At 40.0% G+C, this 17,468-nt stretch overlaps 1 protein-coding gene across 1 annotated transcript; it reads left to right on the top strand.

Annotated features, from left to right (window-relative positions):
• The first annotated feature begins 6,563 nt into the window (after positions 1-6,563).
• On the top strand, positions 6,564-7,859 carry LOC138878766 (uncharacterized). The gene has a single exon (XM_070158458.1). It carries the CDS (start codon positions 6,564-6,566, stop codon positions 7,857-7,859), a length of 1,296 nt encoding a protein of 431 aa, XP_070014559.1.
• Positions 7,860-17,468: the final 9,609 nt, after the last annotated feature.

The raw sequence follows: 17,468 nt of genomic DNA, 5'->3' as shown, positions 1-17,468 counted from the left end.
TATGATGAGTCTCAAAACCCGGATTCCTTTGAACCTATTCAAGTTTCTGAAGTTGCTTCACCTGTTGCTCGACTAAATTTCAAAATCTTTATTTCTTTATATGATTCTGACTTCCTGTTAAACTCTATAAGATTTTTTACTTGACCCCTTTTGCATGATATTTGATACTCTCTCTTTTCTCTATTACTGAGTTACTAAGATTGACCTATAGGACTACTGTGTTCCTATAGTCCACTACTTACTGAGTTTGTAACTGCATGACGCTTCTCTTTGTCCTAAATTCAGCCTTGCATGCCTAATACATATGTACTCTTTTATATGCTGAATTTCCCTCTAAAATGACCTACAACTTTGGGATTGATTTCAAACCTCCTTGTTTAATTTTGATTGCATTCATGTGTTAAGTGATTGACTCTTTCCTTGTTTCGCCTTACTGATTTCCATGTTTCTTAGGTTGATTTGAAAACTTTCCTTAGACTTTCAATTCCCCTATTTCTGACTTGGTTCATTTGTTTATTCATGGGAACCCCTGTTATCCTCCCCAAATCCGTAATTTCAAAATCCCTGACTCCTTGATTTACTATGTACTGATTGCCTATATATTCTGCAACTTTACTCTGTTTTCTTACCTTATTTGGTTAACCGAGTATTTCAAAGATTCATCCCTTAATTAAACCCCAATGCATTTACCCCTAATTTCCTACTTTGCACAAGATGCTTACTTGATTTCTTTTCTTAAAGGTTTTTTGTCCATTACCTTTTAAGTTTAAACTCCTTAATTAAATAAAGCTCTTATACTGATTGATTTTAATTGGTACACAGTTCCATAATTATTTTCTACCTATTTTCACATTATAAATACCCTGCTCTTTCATTAACACACAGACACGAACACACTTAGTTCTAAAATCTCTTACACTAAAAACATTCTCTCCTTCTTTACTACTACTGTGACCCATTTAGCTAGCTGAAAGCCAAAGCTACTTTCAAAGACTTGCTACCTGCTTTTACTGTATTTTGCTTCTTTGAACTGGTATGTTCTGATTAAAATTCCAGCATCACAACAATGTGTTTACTTAATACTTTCACCTTCTTGTCTATCTACTGATTGTGTTTAGTTCAGTACTTATTTTAGCATGCTATAATTTCCTTCTGCTTGTTCAGAATCTATTATGAATCCTAAACCCCTACCCCAATGTGTTTGTTTGAGGCATGACAGTATTAAGCATTGTTGTCTATGACTCAAACGTGATTCCCCTGGGATCATAACCTCTACGTTACCATTATGTGATTGTGTATTCTGTTGATTTTATAAGCATAACAGCAGTCCCGATTACTGTGCATGCCCAGAATTAACTAATGCCTAAGTACATAGGCCCTTTGCAATCCCCAATCCCTGAACCCCCTTTGTGTGAAGTCCTTAACTCTGTAACTGTTTCCTAGCACCCCTTTCCATTTCCTTTACTTACTTAGTTCTTAAAGTTCTGTTTCAGCACTTCCACTCTCTCTTAGACTTAAGTTTTGCCCCCTCTTGTGAGCCTTGCCTTGGGACCCATTGAGCTCCCTCAGTAATTGGACACTTGAGGGCAGGCACTTCTACACTGCACATGTCCCCATTCTGGTGATACAATTTGGGTGTGAGCACTGCCCGGAGTCCCATTGAGGCTCTTAGAGAACTCTAACACACTCAAATTGGAGAAAGGCTTTGGATCAATGGTCTTTGAGTTGGTCTATATCATAACTCAGAGAGGAAGTGAAAAGGGGTGGGTAACTATGCATGCAAGGGTAGAAAACATGCCTATAGGACTGTTTTAATTCTGCATATTCAACTTCATGTAGAAAACCTGCCTATAGGGTACTTTTAATTCTACATAATTCAAACCGCATTTAGATACCATGTCTATAAGGTTTAATACAAGTTTCTGTATTTAGATACCAGGTTTATAAGGATTAATACAAGTTTCTGCATTTAGATACCATGTCTATAAGGTTTCATACGAGTTTCAGCATTTAGATACCATATTTATAAGGGTCTAAAATCAGCGATATATAGAAATCATGCCTATAGGAATTTCCTAAATGAATCTGATTCGCTTTACTCAAATGTTAGATAAAATCAGTAATAATAGATATTACCGCCTGCAACACCTGTAACTAGTCCAAGTTTTGTATATTTCGTTCTTTTAATAACCTAATTCCCTCGCTCAACAAGGCCTAGTAATCATGCCTATAGGATTTCAGATAACTTATTTCAAGTTTCTACTGTCTCATCACCTTCTGAATTCAGTAGATATCATGCCTATAGGACCCCGTTTAAACACTTAGGCAATCCTTAGAGTAATAACTGTAGACTGAATCTGCTTATGTTAATCGCTACAGCTAGCACGCAGGCCTGATTCGGACTTTCTATCTGAGTTATGTAATAAACTAAAGCTGCCTCAACAATCTCATCTTTAGTATATTTAATCAGACCTAAGCAGTATGCGTAAGACATGCTATTTTATGTGTTTTGTTTGAGGAGGTGTACTTGAGCCTTATATGTTTATGTGTTTCCCCTTAACATGCAGTATGTCTTTTGTATGTCGCGTTAGTTTACCTTTGAACTCCAAATATGCCTGATATCCCTCCCTTTTTTAGGATTAGTAGTCCTAAGTTCCTCCGGGACTGATAAGAATGGGACGGGTTATAGCATGCAATAAGTAATCGAGACCAATCCGCGCTTTAGATACCTTAACGGGGTGGGAAGGGTAGATATGGATATGATGACCACGCGATAATGTCAAGTGTAGCCCCTCATTGAGGAGTGATTACCGAACATTGTGTGGGATGATCCATATTTTTAATAAACTTAGGACCCCTTTCGTTTGTTCTTTATTTCTTTCATTATTTAACTCCTTATTAAAAAATCAGCTTTTCTAATTGTTCTTTCAAACTTTGTTTACTTTCAAACCATTATATACTGAAACCCCCTCTTATTTGAGCCTTATTTGCTTTTATGTTAATTGCACTCCAAATTCACAATAATTGTCTGGCCGGGAACCACACTAGTGGATTTTGAGGGGTGCCTAACACCTTCCCCTTAGAATAATTTCAAGCCCTTACCCTATCTCTGGTTATTCAAATCAAACCTTTTGGTGTCCTAATGCACCCCTAATCATTAGGTGGCAACTCTTCAAATTCAAACCCAATTCCCAAAAGGAATGAGTTGTCCTTTCAAATGTCATAAACTCGGACTCCGCGAGGAAAAAGGGGGCGCGACAGCATGGCGACTCTGCTGGGGATCTTTAGGTTTTTACCATTTCAGACTATTGTTGTGAATTTATGCGCAATTATTTGTTTACTTCTTTTAAGCATTCAATTTCCTTTTCAATTGCCAAACTGACTTGTCTTCTTTTTTTCTTTCCTTTACTGCTTTCCTTCATTACTGCTTTAAATTATGAAACTGTTGTATTTACTGCTTTCTTAAACGTGCAAGTACGTGACAACATGCCTTTAATTGTTGCATAATCATGTTCAACATCATATTCCAATCGTGCCAAAATAAATCATATAGCAACGCTTATAATGAGTGGTTGCGCTCTTCTGATATTATCACCCCCTAAATCCGCAAAAGGCGTATTTGTGGTAAAACCAGTTGATCAACAGTGTAGTCGACAGTTCCGTGCCTTTCCCCCTTGAGTTGTTCGCTCAAGGGTACCAGTCTAAAACCACATAGGAACCTTACTCTGTTTGAACTGTGCATGCATCATGGTCAGCCTAGTTGAGTCAGTTATGTTGTCCACATAATGACTCTTTAAGATAACCTTGTCCAAAGTCCAATGGGTTTCCCTAAAACCTAAACGAATATTATCACGTTCTGTGCATTTATTTGGAGAACTAAATGCTTTTATGTCAATTGTTGATATTAAATAGTCGAGTCCGGTAGGGGTAAGGGCCTAACCTTTTTGTCTTGAAGAAATATGAAGAACGAGGTCCCCAGTTTTGGTATGGTTAGCACGTCCCCACTCTTGCTGGACTGGTGGAGGAGTCTTGCATCAGATGACCAAATCAATGAGTAGAAATAGATGGCCGCCAGAGCTAGCGAAAAGTTGGAGTATCTGGAATACAGTCTGCTAGAATTAGAAGGAAAAGTGAGGAAGAGAGTCACCGACTTCCAGAACGCTGAGGGAAACGAAGGAGAATACCTGGCAAAGGCATTTTTACTGGTGAACCTACGCAAACTGGAGGATTTGATCAACGAGAGCATTCAACCTGAGGAAGGTCCTTCTGGGACCAAATAAATAGGAGTTTTTCTTTTACTTTAAGAAATGTAATAAGGCCAATGGCTATTAGTGACTTTATTTCCCGTTATTTAGTGTCGATTTGGGATTCGTCTATTTTTAATCAATGAAATGAGCCATCTAGTATTCTAAGTTCTCCAAATTAATTTATCGCTAGGCCTACCTCGGGCACAAAGAGGTTCCCCAAATTAGGACACGATTTACATTCTCGCACTATGTGTTTAAATATTGTGATGCTCTTTATAGTCCTCACTAACTTGTTACCTTTTTTTTTTTACTTTTTGTTTATTATTCTCCTCTCCAAAGGTTAGTTCGTGCACTCTGGAAATATCATCTTATTCCACGAGATCCAGGGGCCCTCCACCCACTCCTCCTCTCAGTCCTGTCAAAAATAAGAACAAAGGGAAGATGGAAGATTTGAACAATGCCAGAAATGAGAACTCAACTGAACAGGTAGAGGTCACTCATGGTCATGGCACTCTGGTTTCTAAGGAAAGTACATCCCAACTCGAACAAAAGCTGCTGAAATTCCAAGAAGAACTTGATCAGGTTCGGAATTTGGAAATTCTATCATTTTCCTCACTACTCCAAATGTCAATTTCCCAAATGCTCAGAACCCTACACTACCATAAAATATCCCAAAACCACAGAACCATCCCGCTCCTCACCACCACTGCAACACCTGTCATACTTCCAACAATAATCCACTACTCGTCCTAGAACCTTTGAACCCCACAAATGTCCACTTCCACACTCATCACAACACTCTCATCTACGTGGAGACCATGCCACACTCCACGCGACACATCTCGAGCACACCCGAGTGATAAAGACTCGCTCATCAAGAACCTGGTGGAAGAATTTAAGAAATTGATGAGCCGAATCCAAGGAGTCGAAGGAAGAAAGAGAATTGAGGGGTTGAATTATGAGGATCTTTGCATACAGCCCGATGTCGAACTACCCGAGTGGTACAAACCTCCGAAGTTTGAAATGTTTGATAGTACAGGGGATCTAAGGGTTTATTTGAGAACTTACTGTGACAAGCTGGTCGGAGTAGGGAAAGACGAGAGAATCCGCATAAAGCTTTTCATGAGAAGTTTGAAAGGAGATGCTCTGTCTTGGTACATTAGCCAATATCCGAAGAAATGGTCAAACTGGGTAGGCATGGCGTCCGACTTTATGGACAGGTTCAAGTTCAACACGGAGAATGCGCCGGATGTGTTCTACATTCAGAATCTAAAGAAGAAACCTACAGAAACATTCTGCGAATATGCTACTCGCTGGAGGTCCGAAGCTACTAAGGACAGACCTGCCTTAGAAGAGGAACAAATGAACAAATTCTTCGTCCGGGCTCAGGACCCGCAGTATTATGAAAGGCTGATGTTGACTGAGAGCCATAAATTTTCTGACATTATCAAGCTGGGTGAAAGGATCGAAGAGGGCATCAAAAGCGGCATGGTTACGAACTTCAAGGCTTTGCAACCTACCAATAAGGCCTTACAGTCTGGTGGTGCATCCAAGAAAAGGGACGTAGGGGCCGTAATGGTTGCACAGAGAACCAAATCTCCTATCAAATACCAAACTTATCCAATGCCTCCACTCACATATCAACCTACTCCAAATTACCAAGCACCTTCACCCTCTTATCAAACTCCACTATTCACTTATCAATCACCTCCACCTCCCACATATCAGCCTACTTCACCCAGATATTCCCAACCTGCGCATGTTTACCAAGCCTACAATGCTCAATCGTCTTATCATCAATCACCACCTACACGCTAAAACTTCCCTAGACCTCGACCAAGTTTTGACCGCAGACCTCCTAAGCAGTATACAACCATTACTGAACCCATTGACCAGTTGTATGAGAGACTCAAAGCTATTGGTTATGCCACCCATATCCCTGTTGTAACCCCTGAGAACCCTTCTTAGTGGATTAATCCAAACAAATCATGTGCATACCATTCCGGCATGAAAGGGCACACCATCAACGAATGTCGTTCCTTGAAGGACAAGATCCAGGCTCTGATTGACAACAAGATTATCATGGTAAAGGAACCCGCTCCGAATGTCTGCAATAACCCTCTACCAGACCATAAGGGTGGAGGCATTCACATAATTGAAATAAAGGATGATTGGGATCCCGAGGGATCGATCGGTTTGATCGTAGAAAGTGATGACCCAAAGAAGCTAATAGTTACTCCTAATCAGATCGTGGTCCAGATTTAGCCCTCTAGGGGCATCAAGGTAAATATGTTTGTATCACTGGAGTTTGAAACAATGTCATCTGCAAAGATGCCAACGACAATTGAGGTCGAATTCGTGTCTCCAGCAAGTGCACCTCCACCATTCGAAGTTGCCATCCTACCACCCAAAGCACATGCTCCGTTAGGAGTGAAGATAGCCGTGCCAATTCCAGTGGCAATTTCAACCATGACCCCCTTCCACACAAAGGCCATACCATGGGACTATACAGTAGAGGCAAGAAGAAAAGGCAAGGGTAGGTTCGAGGAAACTGTTGCCGCACAGGGTATGACGAGAACTGGTAGGATTTATACCCCGGAAAACCTAGCTGAGTCAAGCAAGCAGGCCTCCAATCGGTCACCCATCATTGAGACAGGTCCAGGCAATCTCTGGAGAAAGATACAGGTAAAGGAATACTCGGTCATCGACCAGTTGAACAAAACACCGGTGCAAATTTCCATACTTGCTTTGCTACAAAATTTTGAGGCATACAAGAATGCTCTGTTGAAGGTGCTGAGTGAAGCATACATGCCAAACAACATCACTGGCGGAGAAATGGCCAATATGGTCGGACATGTATTGGAAAGTCACAAAATTACTTTTCATAAGGATGAGCTACCGCCTGAAGGGTTAGGACACAACAAAGCACTGCATATCACCGTGCAATATGAAGACTACTTCATCACTAGGATCCTGATCGACGAGGGTTCCAGTCTCAACATTTGTCCGTTGATAACACTCAAGAACTTGGGTAAGGGACTGCACGAGATAAAGGATGGAGCCATAAACGTGAAAACTTTCGATGGTTCCCAAAGGTCCACCATTGGGGAGATTAGTCTGTGTTTGCAAATGGGGCCGACTTGGTTCGATGTTGATTTCCAAGTGATAGACGTGCCAGCATCTTACAATTTGTTGTTGGAAAGGCTGTGGATTCATGCTGCCGGAGCTGTAGCATCAACACTGCATCAGGCAGTAAAATTAGAATGGAATCACCAGGAAGTGATCATTCACGGCAACCAGGAAGTGATCATTCACAGCAACCATAGCAATCCTATATACAGTCGCCAGACCATTCCATCAATCGAGGGGAGAAAGAAGCTAGGAGTAGAGACTTACCACCACATCGAACGGGTAAATGCTGTTGACAAAGACAAATGGTGGGATAATAAGATTGAGAGCATACTAAATTGGAATGGGTATGAACCTGGTAAAGGACATGGAAAGAATCTCCAAGGAATTACTGAACCCATAAAACTCAAAAAGCACGGCGCCACTTTCGGTTTGGGATATGAGTACACTTGGGAGGAATTCAATAACTGGTCGTTGCCATGACGCGGTCCTTATTATCTGCTGGAGCAGCTAGTACCGCATTTGGAGCAGACTTTCCAACCAGCCAATGTTATCTATGGGTCAGAAGAGCAAGAAGCACTCGCAGCAGTGAAGAATTTATTCTTAGAAGATAATAATATGTATTGTTGTATTGTTCTCGAGGAGGAGGGGGAGGAAAGCCCTTCCATACAGGTTGTAAGCAGAGGAGCATGCCTCAATAACTGGACTATCAGGACAACCAGAGCCCGATGAGCCTTGGGGTAGCAAGGCTAAAACAAGCATTGTTTTGTTTACTAAAAGATTCTGTTTTTGCATGTTTTCAATTCCTGTAATAAGATCTTCAATGTTCAAAACGATTATGTAATTTATCAAAGTATTTTGACTTTTTTTATGAATTAACACTCATTATTATTTTTCTCTCATTACTTTGCTTATACAGCATTACTATTACTTATCTTGATGAACCAATGACTGTGACATGCAACGAGACAACGTAACAAACAAACATAGATTCAGAGGAAGATGATGTACCAGAAGAGATTGTTAAGGAAGTTGAGAATTTCGAGAACAGACCTAAGTCCAACCTGGATAAAACAAAAGTGGTTAACTTGGGAGATGCAGAAAAAGTCAAAGAAACACGAATCAGCATCCACTTATCGCCATCAAAAAAGAAGGAGTACACGGAATTTCTAAGAGAATATGAGGACATATTCGCCTGGTCATATGACGACATGACTGGTCTGAGTACATCTATTGTGACTCACAAACTGCCAACCGATCCAACATGTCCGTCGGTAAAGCAAAAGCTCAGAAAGTTCAAGCCTGACATGAGTCTGAAAATCAAGGAAGAAGTCACTTAGCAAGTCAAAGCTAAGGTTCTCAGGGTAGTGGAATACCCGACATGGTTAGCCAACATCGTGACAGTACCAAAGAAGGACGGGAAGGTCAGAGTCTGTGCTGACTACCGGGATCTCAACCATCCAGTCCGAAAGATGACTTCCCTTTGCCAAACATACACATCTTGATCGACAATTGCGCCAAGCATGAGTTGCAATCATTTGTAGACTGTTTTGCTGATTATCATCAGATCTGGATGGATGAAGAAGATGCTGAGAAAATGGCTTTCATTACGTCGTGGGGAATGTATTGCTACAAGATGATGTTGTCCGGGTTAAATAATGCAGGGGCCACCTACATGAGGGTCATGACTACCATTTTCCACGATATGATACACAAGGAAATAGAGGTGTACGTAGATGATATTATCATCAAGTCCAAGAAAGCCACTGATCACATGGAAGATTTGAGGAAGTTCTTCAATAGACTGAGAAGGTACAACCTAAAACTGAATCCCGCGAAATGTGCATTTGGGGTTCCAGCTGGAAAGTAGGGTTGGGCATATATCGGGCATAACCAATAGACCGAACCAATAAAATGCTATTGGGTTATCGGTATCGGGTTATTGATAAATAGTTCGATAACGATTTAATGCTATTTGACTAATGGGTTATCGGTTCGGGTCTCAATTTTCCCAATTTATTAATGGTTTAACCGATAGCCAATAAGCTTTCACAAAATTATAATTTTACCCATTAAATATATAAAACCACCTTATGGATTCATTCTCTCATTCTCTCAATTCGCTCGGTAGCTACTCTTCATCTTCTAACCTTAATTAGTTTTAAACTTTAAAGAATTAATTGTTCAGATTTTTAGTTTTTCTATTTGTTTCTTTTGTTGCACCGATTCTTTAGTATTTACAAGATTAGGATTATATTATTTTCCTGTAAATTATGCTCGCTCGCAGTGAGATAGTTAGTAAGATTAGATTGTTGAATGTCTTATCCCTTACTCCTATTAACTTATAACTTTGAAAATTGAGATCATTCATTGGGATTTTCAAATGCAAAGAAAGTTTTATTTTCTAAGTTGAAATTTAATCCCTCTTATCTTAAGAGTAAAAATTCAATTCCTTTCTCCTAATAGTTCGATCATGATTTCTATAATAAAAACATGAATTTTTTGGATAGTTTTTATTCTTATCAGGTAAACCGATAAGGATCGATAACCGATACCCGATAATCGACATCCGATAACCGATATCTTATCGGTTCCGTTATCGGTTTAGTATACTTATAAACCGATAACCGATATGACGAACCAATAACATTCACAACCAAACCGAACTGACTGATACCCATCCCTACTGGAAAGTTGCTTAGGTTCATTATGAGTCACCGAGGGATAGAACTGGACCCATCGAAAGTCAAGCTATTCAAGAATTGCCACCACCAAAGAACAAGAAGGATGTGATGAGTTTCTTAGGGAGACTCAACTACATCAGCCGGTTCATAACACAATCTACAATTATCTATAAGCCAATATTTAAGATATTAAAGAAGGATGTCGCTACCAAATGGACTGACGACTGCCAAAAAGCTTTCGACAGAATTAAGGAGTATCTATCAACACCACCAGTCTTAATCCCGCCTGAGCTAGTAGACCCTTATTACTCTACCTTGCAGTACTGGATGGAGCTTTTGATTGCGTTCTGGGGCAACATGATGAAACGGGGAGGAAGGAGCAGGCCATTTATTACCTCAGTAAGAAGTTCACCCCGTACGAGGCCCAGTATTCTCTGTTAGAGCACACCTGTTGTGCTTTGACTTGGGTAGCCAAGAAGCTGAGGCATTACTTCTGTGCCTATACCACATATCTCATATCAAGGATGGATCCCTTGAAGTACATCTTTCAGAAGCCCATGCCCACTGGAAAGCTAGCCAAGTGGCAAATCCTGTTGAGTGAATTTGACATTGTCTATGTAACTCAGAAGGCAACCAAGGGACAGGCGCTAGCAGATCACCTTGCTGAAAATCCCGTGGACGGAGAATACGAACTCCTGAAAATGTATTTTCCCGATGAAGAGGTATAATTCATAGGAGAAGATACTGCAGAATCCTATGACGGTTGGAGAATGTTCTTCGATGGAACAACAAATTTCAAAGGAGTTGGTATAGGAGCGGTCCTAGTATCAGAAACCGGTCATCATTATCCAGTGCCTGCCAAACTCAGGTTCCCGTGCACCAACAATATGGCCGAGTACGAAGCCTTCATCCTAGGGCTCAAGATGGCTATTGACATGAACATTCAGGAGTTGCTAGTGATCGGAGATTCGGACCTACTTATACATCAAGTCCGAGAAGAATGGGCAACCAAGAACTCCAAGATACTCCTGTATCTGCATTATGTGCAGGAACTAAGAAAGAGGTTCACAAAAACGGAATTCCAACATGTTCCCAGAGTCCAGAACGAGTTCGTCGATGCCTTGTCTACCGTGTCATCTATGATACAACATCCAAACAAAAACTTCATTGATCCCATTCCAGTAAGGATCCATGATCAGCCAGCTTATTGTGCCCATGTTGAAGAAGAAGCAGACGAAAAGCCTTGGTTTCATGATATCAAGGAATATTTGGCAAACGGCGAATACCCAGAACTTGCAAATCCTACTCAAAAACACACGCTTCGGAGGTTGTCCAATAATTTCTTTCATAGCGGAGGAACCCTGTATAGGAGGACTCCTGATCTTGGATTGTTAAGGTGTGTCGATGCAAAGGAAACATCCAGGCTACTAGAGGAAATTCACGCTGGGACCTATGGTCCACATATGAATGGCTTTGTCTTAGCAAAGAAGATACTCCGAGCTGGTTACTTTTGGATGACTATGGAAATGGACTACATCCAGTATGTCCGGAAATGCCACCGCTGCCAGGTAAATGCAGACATGATAAAGGTACCCCCAAACGAACCCAATGCAACAAGCTCACTGTGGTTGTTCGCCGCCTGGGGAATGGACGTTATTGGACCAATCGAACCTGCCGCTTCCAACGGGTATAGGTTTATCCTAGTAGCAATTGACTATTTCACCAAATGGGTCGAAGCAGCATCCTACCGAGCGTTAACTAAGAAAGTCATGACAGACTTTGTCCACGACCGCATCATTTGCCGATTCGAGATTCCAGAATCAATCATTACTGATAATGGCTCCAATTTTAACAGTGACTTGATGAAAGCTATGTGTGAAACTTTCAAGATCAAACACAAGAATTCTACAGCCTACAGACCTCAGATGAATGGGGTCGTCGAAGCTGCCAATAAGAACATCAAGAAGATACTAAGGAAAATGATAGAGAAGCATAATCAGTGGCATGAGAAGCTATCATTTTCTTTATTGGGGTATCGCACCACAGTCCGCATATCAACTGGGGCAACCAACTATATGCTGGTTTATGGCACATAAGTCATCATTCCCGCCGAAGTGGAAATTCCTTCCCTAAGAATCATACAGGAAGCAGAGCTTGACGACGCAGAATGGGTGAAGAGTTGCTACGAGTAGTTGGTTCTTATAGATGGGAAAAGAATGAATGCAGTCTGCCATGGTCAACTTTATCAGAACAGAATGTCCAAAGTCTTCAACAAAAGAGTCAAGCCAAGACAGTTCACACCGGGGCAACTGGTGTTAAAGAAAATCTTTCCACGCCAAGATGAAGCCAAGGGAAAATTCTCTCCCAACTAGCAAGTTCTGTACATGGTTCACCGGGTTCTAACAGGAGGAGCCCTCATACTAGCAGAAATGGACGGAGAAGTCTGGCCAAAGCCGATCAATTCGGATGTAGTCAAGCGTTACTATGTGTAGTCTTTATGCTCTCCTATATGATGTAATTGAACTACGCCTGACCTGATTTCCGTTTAAGAGGGGATACGTAGGCAACCCTATGGGTTTGGTCACAATTCAGTAAAATTTTCATTTCCCCCCACAATTTGAAACTGGGGCAGAATTTTGAGGAGGACCCTCAAAATTTCGAAGTAATTTCAGCCAATCATCGCAGGCAACAATCAGAAGCATCAACCCATTAAACTGGGGCAGAATTTTGAGGAGGACCCTCAAAATTCCATAGCAAGAAAGGTTGCAATGTCCTGAACCACGTCACAGTCGTCGGTTCATCTAAAAGTTTTTATTATACATTTATGTCATATTTTTACAAAATCATGCATGTTTATTATTGAAATTGGCTTGTTTAGCAACACTACCCCAATGATACGTACAGTATCACCAGATCAAAGCCGAGCAGGTCAAGCAATCCAGCGGGGATACGAACTAACCTCCCCCTTTACAAAACTCATGATTTTTCTTTGGATACAGGCACTTGAGTTGCAAAATCGTCAAATATACTATACACTCACGAGATAAACATTGTTCAGGAATACAACTCTCAGAACCATTGCACTTACTCACAGTTTCTATCCGCACACAACAGTGTCCCCAATAGGCACAATGTCCCCGAAAATCACAATATCGTGATCTACTATCATCTAAGAAAGCGCTATTACCATTTGCCCTTTTATTTCTTGCATAAGGCTATCATTCTGCCTTCCAAGACTAAATGATGTCTCCATCTGCATTTTTTTCATTGCATAAGGCTACCATTCTGCCTTCTGAGGTTAAGCTTTACCTCCATCTGCATTTCTGCATTGCATAAGGCTACCATTCTGCCTTCCGAGACTAAGCTCTATCTCCATCTGCATTTTCGCATTGCACAAGGCTACCATTCTGCCTTCCGAGACTAAGTATTGTCTCCATCTGCATTTCTGCATTGCATAAGGCTACAATTTTGCCTTCCGAGGTTAAGCTCTACCTCCGTCTGCACTTGCATAGATGAAAGATCGTCATCTCTACATTTTCATGGCTGAAAGATCACCATTTTATTTGCATGGCTGAAAGATCGCCACCTCCACATTTGCATGGCGAAAGATCGCCACCTCTACATTTGCATGGTTGAAAGATCACCACCTCTACATTTGTATGGCTGAAAGATCGCCACTTCATTTGCATGGCTAAAAGATCGCCACCTTCTGCATTGCATAGGCTAAAAGATTGCCAAATACTGCATCTCAAGGGCTACAAAGATCGCCAAATTTTTCAAAGGCGTCATTGTTCGGAGGCACCATTTTCAAAGCCCAAGAACATCATGTCATGGCCTGAGGACCCCTTTTAATCTTTTGCATATCATTATTCAAAGGCATCATGGTTCGGAGGCATCATTCGCATAGCCCAAGAGCATCATTTCATGGCCTGCGAATCCTTTATTATACGCTTCATAGCCCCGTACATCATGGTCTAAGGACGTCATCTTAACCGTCCGAAGACAAATATTCACGGTCCGACGGGAATTTGCATCATGTTTAAATTTACAACAATATACGCTTGTGTTACTTATTTGCAGGTGAACCGGCAAGCAACGGCCATCTCGTCAAGAGCGATCCCTCTCCAGTTCCCGCAGCCCTATCAGACTTTGACCATTCACCCCATCCTAAATATTGCGTCCATTCTTGAAAGGTCTCCATCGGCATACTCCGCCGACGGATCCTGAACAACATATGGCCTGATTCCTATAAGATCAGGGATATATATGAAGCTCGGGAGCCAGATCACGGCCAAACCTCTTCAAACCATTTTATTCGGTCAAAATTAGTCATCATATCTTTACCCGGCAACTCTTTCATCCTTCCCGGGTAAAGAGGGACAGCTGTTGATACCCATTTTTTCTGTATATTTTTATATACAAAATACTTTCAAAATAGCATATGTATACATATATAAGTATGTCCAAATGTTTTAATATTTTTCCTTAATTTTTAAAGATTTTAAAATCAATTTATTGCCCTATTTTATCAAGAAAAACCCAATAATTATTCCCAAAATTATCATTTTGGTGCTTCATTTATTGGACTCTCATATTTATAATAAAATATAGCTAATGTGATATTTGCACATTTTTGCAAATTTATTTAGTATTTTTAAAAGCTAAATTGCATATAATTGCAATATTAGCCTCTTTCAGATTTAATTACATTTATGTCTATAAAAATCAGGTCCAATATTTTTAATTTGACAACTATGTACTATTAATCATTTTACTACCTTTTATTTATTTCCAGAAATTATTTTATTATTTTTTATAAATCAAATAGGGAAAGGTGGCTATTTAAATGTTAGCCTCATTTTGTTTCAATTATGGCCTGAATTGAACCCTAATTTTAAACCCAATTACCCAATTAGAACAACCCACCCGGATCCCCTACCTACCAATTCAATCCAGGCCGTTGATCAAAATGATCAACGGCCACCCTTAACCCTTTCCTAAATTAATTCCGACCTACCCCCAAACCCTAGTCATTTTCGCCTGCAACCACCTTTGAATTCCCCCCACTCCCAATCCTCTCTCAAACTCCCTCTAAAACCCTAGTCGCCGCCTTCAACCACCACCCTAAAATCGCCTGAATCAATGGCTTCCAAAGCCATTAAAGGCCTATATCTACCTCCTATGACTTCTACCTGCCTGGTTATCATGTTTTCAAGGCTAGACCTTGAAGAAGTTTTGGTCCGGACCTGGGTTGATTTCAGTTCCATGGCTATCTCCGACCTTGCTTCGGCCAGCCATGGCTATTCGAGCCTGATCTTGACTTCTCCTGCTCAGATCGATGCTTTCCAATCCTTTCTCACCATCTGGGTTCTTCTGAAACCCTAACCTTCGAGGTTATTCTGATTCTTTTAGATCCGTTGTAGATCTGTGTTTATTCTAAACTTCTAAACGTTTTCTCAAAAAAAATATTCAAAACTTTAGCTTCAGAACCTTTATCTTTTCCGATTTAGGGTTGGGTTAAGTTATTTAGAAGCTTTCTCTGATCTTTAGCATGTTCTACTGTGTTTCTTTATGTTATTCTTCTACTGGAGTGTGCATGATTAAAAGTCTTAGTTCTTTCTTGAGTTTTCTGATTTTATTTTGTTTATGTTTTTGCCTGATTTACTTGTTTTTCATCTCTATACTCGAGTAATGGTGAAAACCCTAAAATTTGGGGTTAATTCGAGTTCTGAGACTATTTACTATGTGATTTACTCGTTCGTCATACTCTGAATACGATGGGTCTCAAAAGCCTGATTCCTTTGAACCTATTCAAGTTTCTGAAATTGCTTCACCTGTTGCTCGACTGAATTTCAAAATCTTTGTTTCTTTATATGATTCTGACTTCCTGCTAAACTCTATAAGGTCTTTTACTTGACCCCATTTTCATGCTATTTGATACTCTCTCTTTTCTCTATTACTGAGTTACTAAGATTGACATATGGGACTACTATGTTCTTATAGTCCACTACTTACTAACTTTGTGACTGCATGACGCTTCTCTTTGTCCTAAATTCAGTCTTGCATGCCTAATACTTATGTACTCTTTTATATGCTGAATTTTCCTCTGAAATGACCTTCAATTTTGGGATTGATTTCAAACCTCCTTGTGTAATTTTAATTGCATTCATGTGTTAAGTGATTGACTCTTTCCTTGTTTCGCCTTACTAATTTCCCTGTTTCTTGGGTTGATTTGAAAACTTTCCTTAGACTTTCAATTCCCCCATTTCTGACTTGGTTCATTTGTTTATTCATGGGAACCCCTGTTATCCTCCCCAAATCCGTAATTTCAAATCTCTGACTCCTTGATTTACTATGTACTGATTGCCTATATATTCTGCAACTTTACTCTGTTCTTTTACCTTATTTGGTTAACCGAGTATTTCAATGATTCTTCCCTTAATTAAACCCCTATGTATTTACCCCTAATTACCTGTTTTGCACAAAATGCTTACTTGATTTCTTTCTTTAAAGGTTTTCTGTCCATTACCGTTTAAGTTTAAACTCCTTAATTAAAGGAAGCTCTAATACTGATTGATTTTAATTGGTACACAGTTCCATAATTATTTTCTTGCCCTATTTTTCTACTTGTTTTCATACTATAAATACCATGCTCTTTCATTAAAACACAGACACGAACACACTTAGTCCTAAAATCTCTTACACTAAAAACATTCTCTCCTACTTTACTACTACTGTGACCCATTTAGCTAGCTGAAAGCCAAAGCTATTTTCAAAGACTTGCTATCTGCTTTTATTGTATTTTGATTCTTTAAACTAGTATGTTCTGGTTAAAATTCCAGCATCACAACAATGTGTTTACTTAATACTTTCACCTTCTTGTCTGTCTACTGTTTGTGTTTAGTTTAGTAGTTATTTTAGCATGCTATAATTTCCTTCTGCTTGTTCATAATGTATTATGAATCCTAAACCCCTACCCTAATGTGTTTGATACCGATGGTTTGTTTAAGGCATGACAGTATTAAGCATTGTTTTCTATGACTCAAACGTGATTTCCGTAGGATCATAATCTCTACGTTACCATTATGTAATTGTGTATTCTATTGATTTTGTAAGCATAAAAGCACTCCATATTGTTGTGCATGCCCAGAATTAACTAATGCCTAAGTACATAGGCCCTTTGCAATCCCCAATCCTTGAACCCCCTTTGTGTGAAGTCCTTAACTTTATAACTGTTTCCTAGCACCCATTTCCCTTTCCTTTACTTCCTTAGTTCTTAAAGTTTTGTTTCTGCACTTCCACTTTCTCTTAGACTTAAGTTATTCCCCCCTCTTGTGAGCCTTGCCTTGGGACCCATTGAGCTCCCTCTGAACTTGGACACTTGAGGGCTAGAACTTCTACACTGCAC

Source organism: Nicotiana sylvestris, chromosome 9 (assembly GCF_000393655.2).
Source record: "Nicotiana sylvestris chromosome 9, ASM39365v2, whole genome shotgun sequence".
NCBI classification, from domain to species: domain Eukaryota; kingdom Viridiplantae; phylum Streptophyta; class Magnoliopsida; order Solanales; family Solanaceae; genus Nicotiana; species Nicotiana sylvestris.
The sequence above is the reverse complement of the archived record's forward strand: the minus strand, read 5'-3'. Positions and strand labels throughout refer to the sequence as shown.

Coding starts and splice junctions, on each gene's coding strand:
- LOC138878766 (XM_070158458.1), top strand. CDS start 6,564: ATGTCATCTGCAAAGATGCCAACGACAATTGAGGTCGAATTCGTGTCT.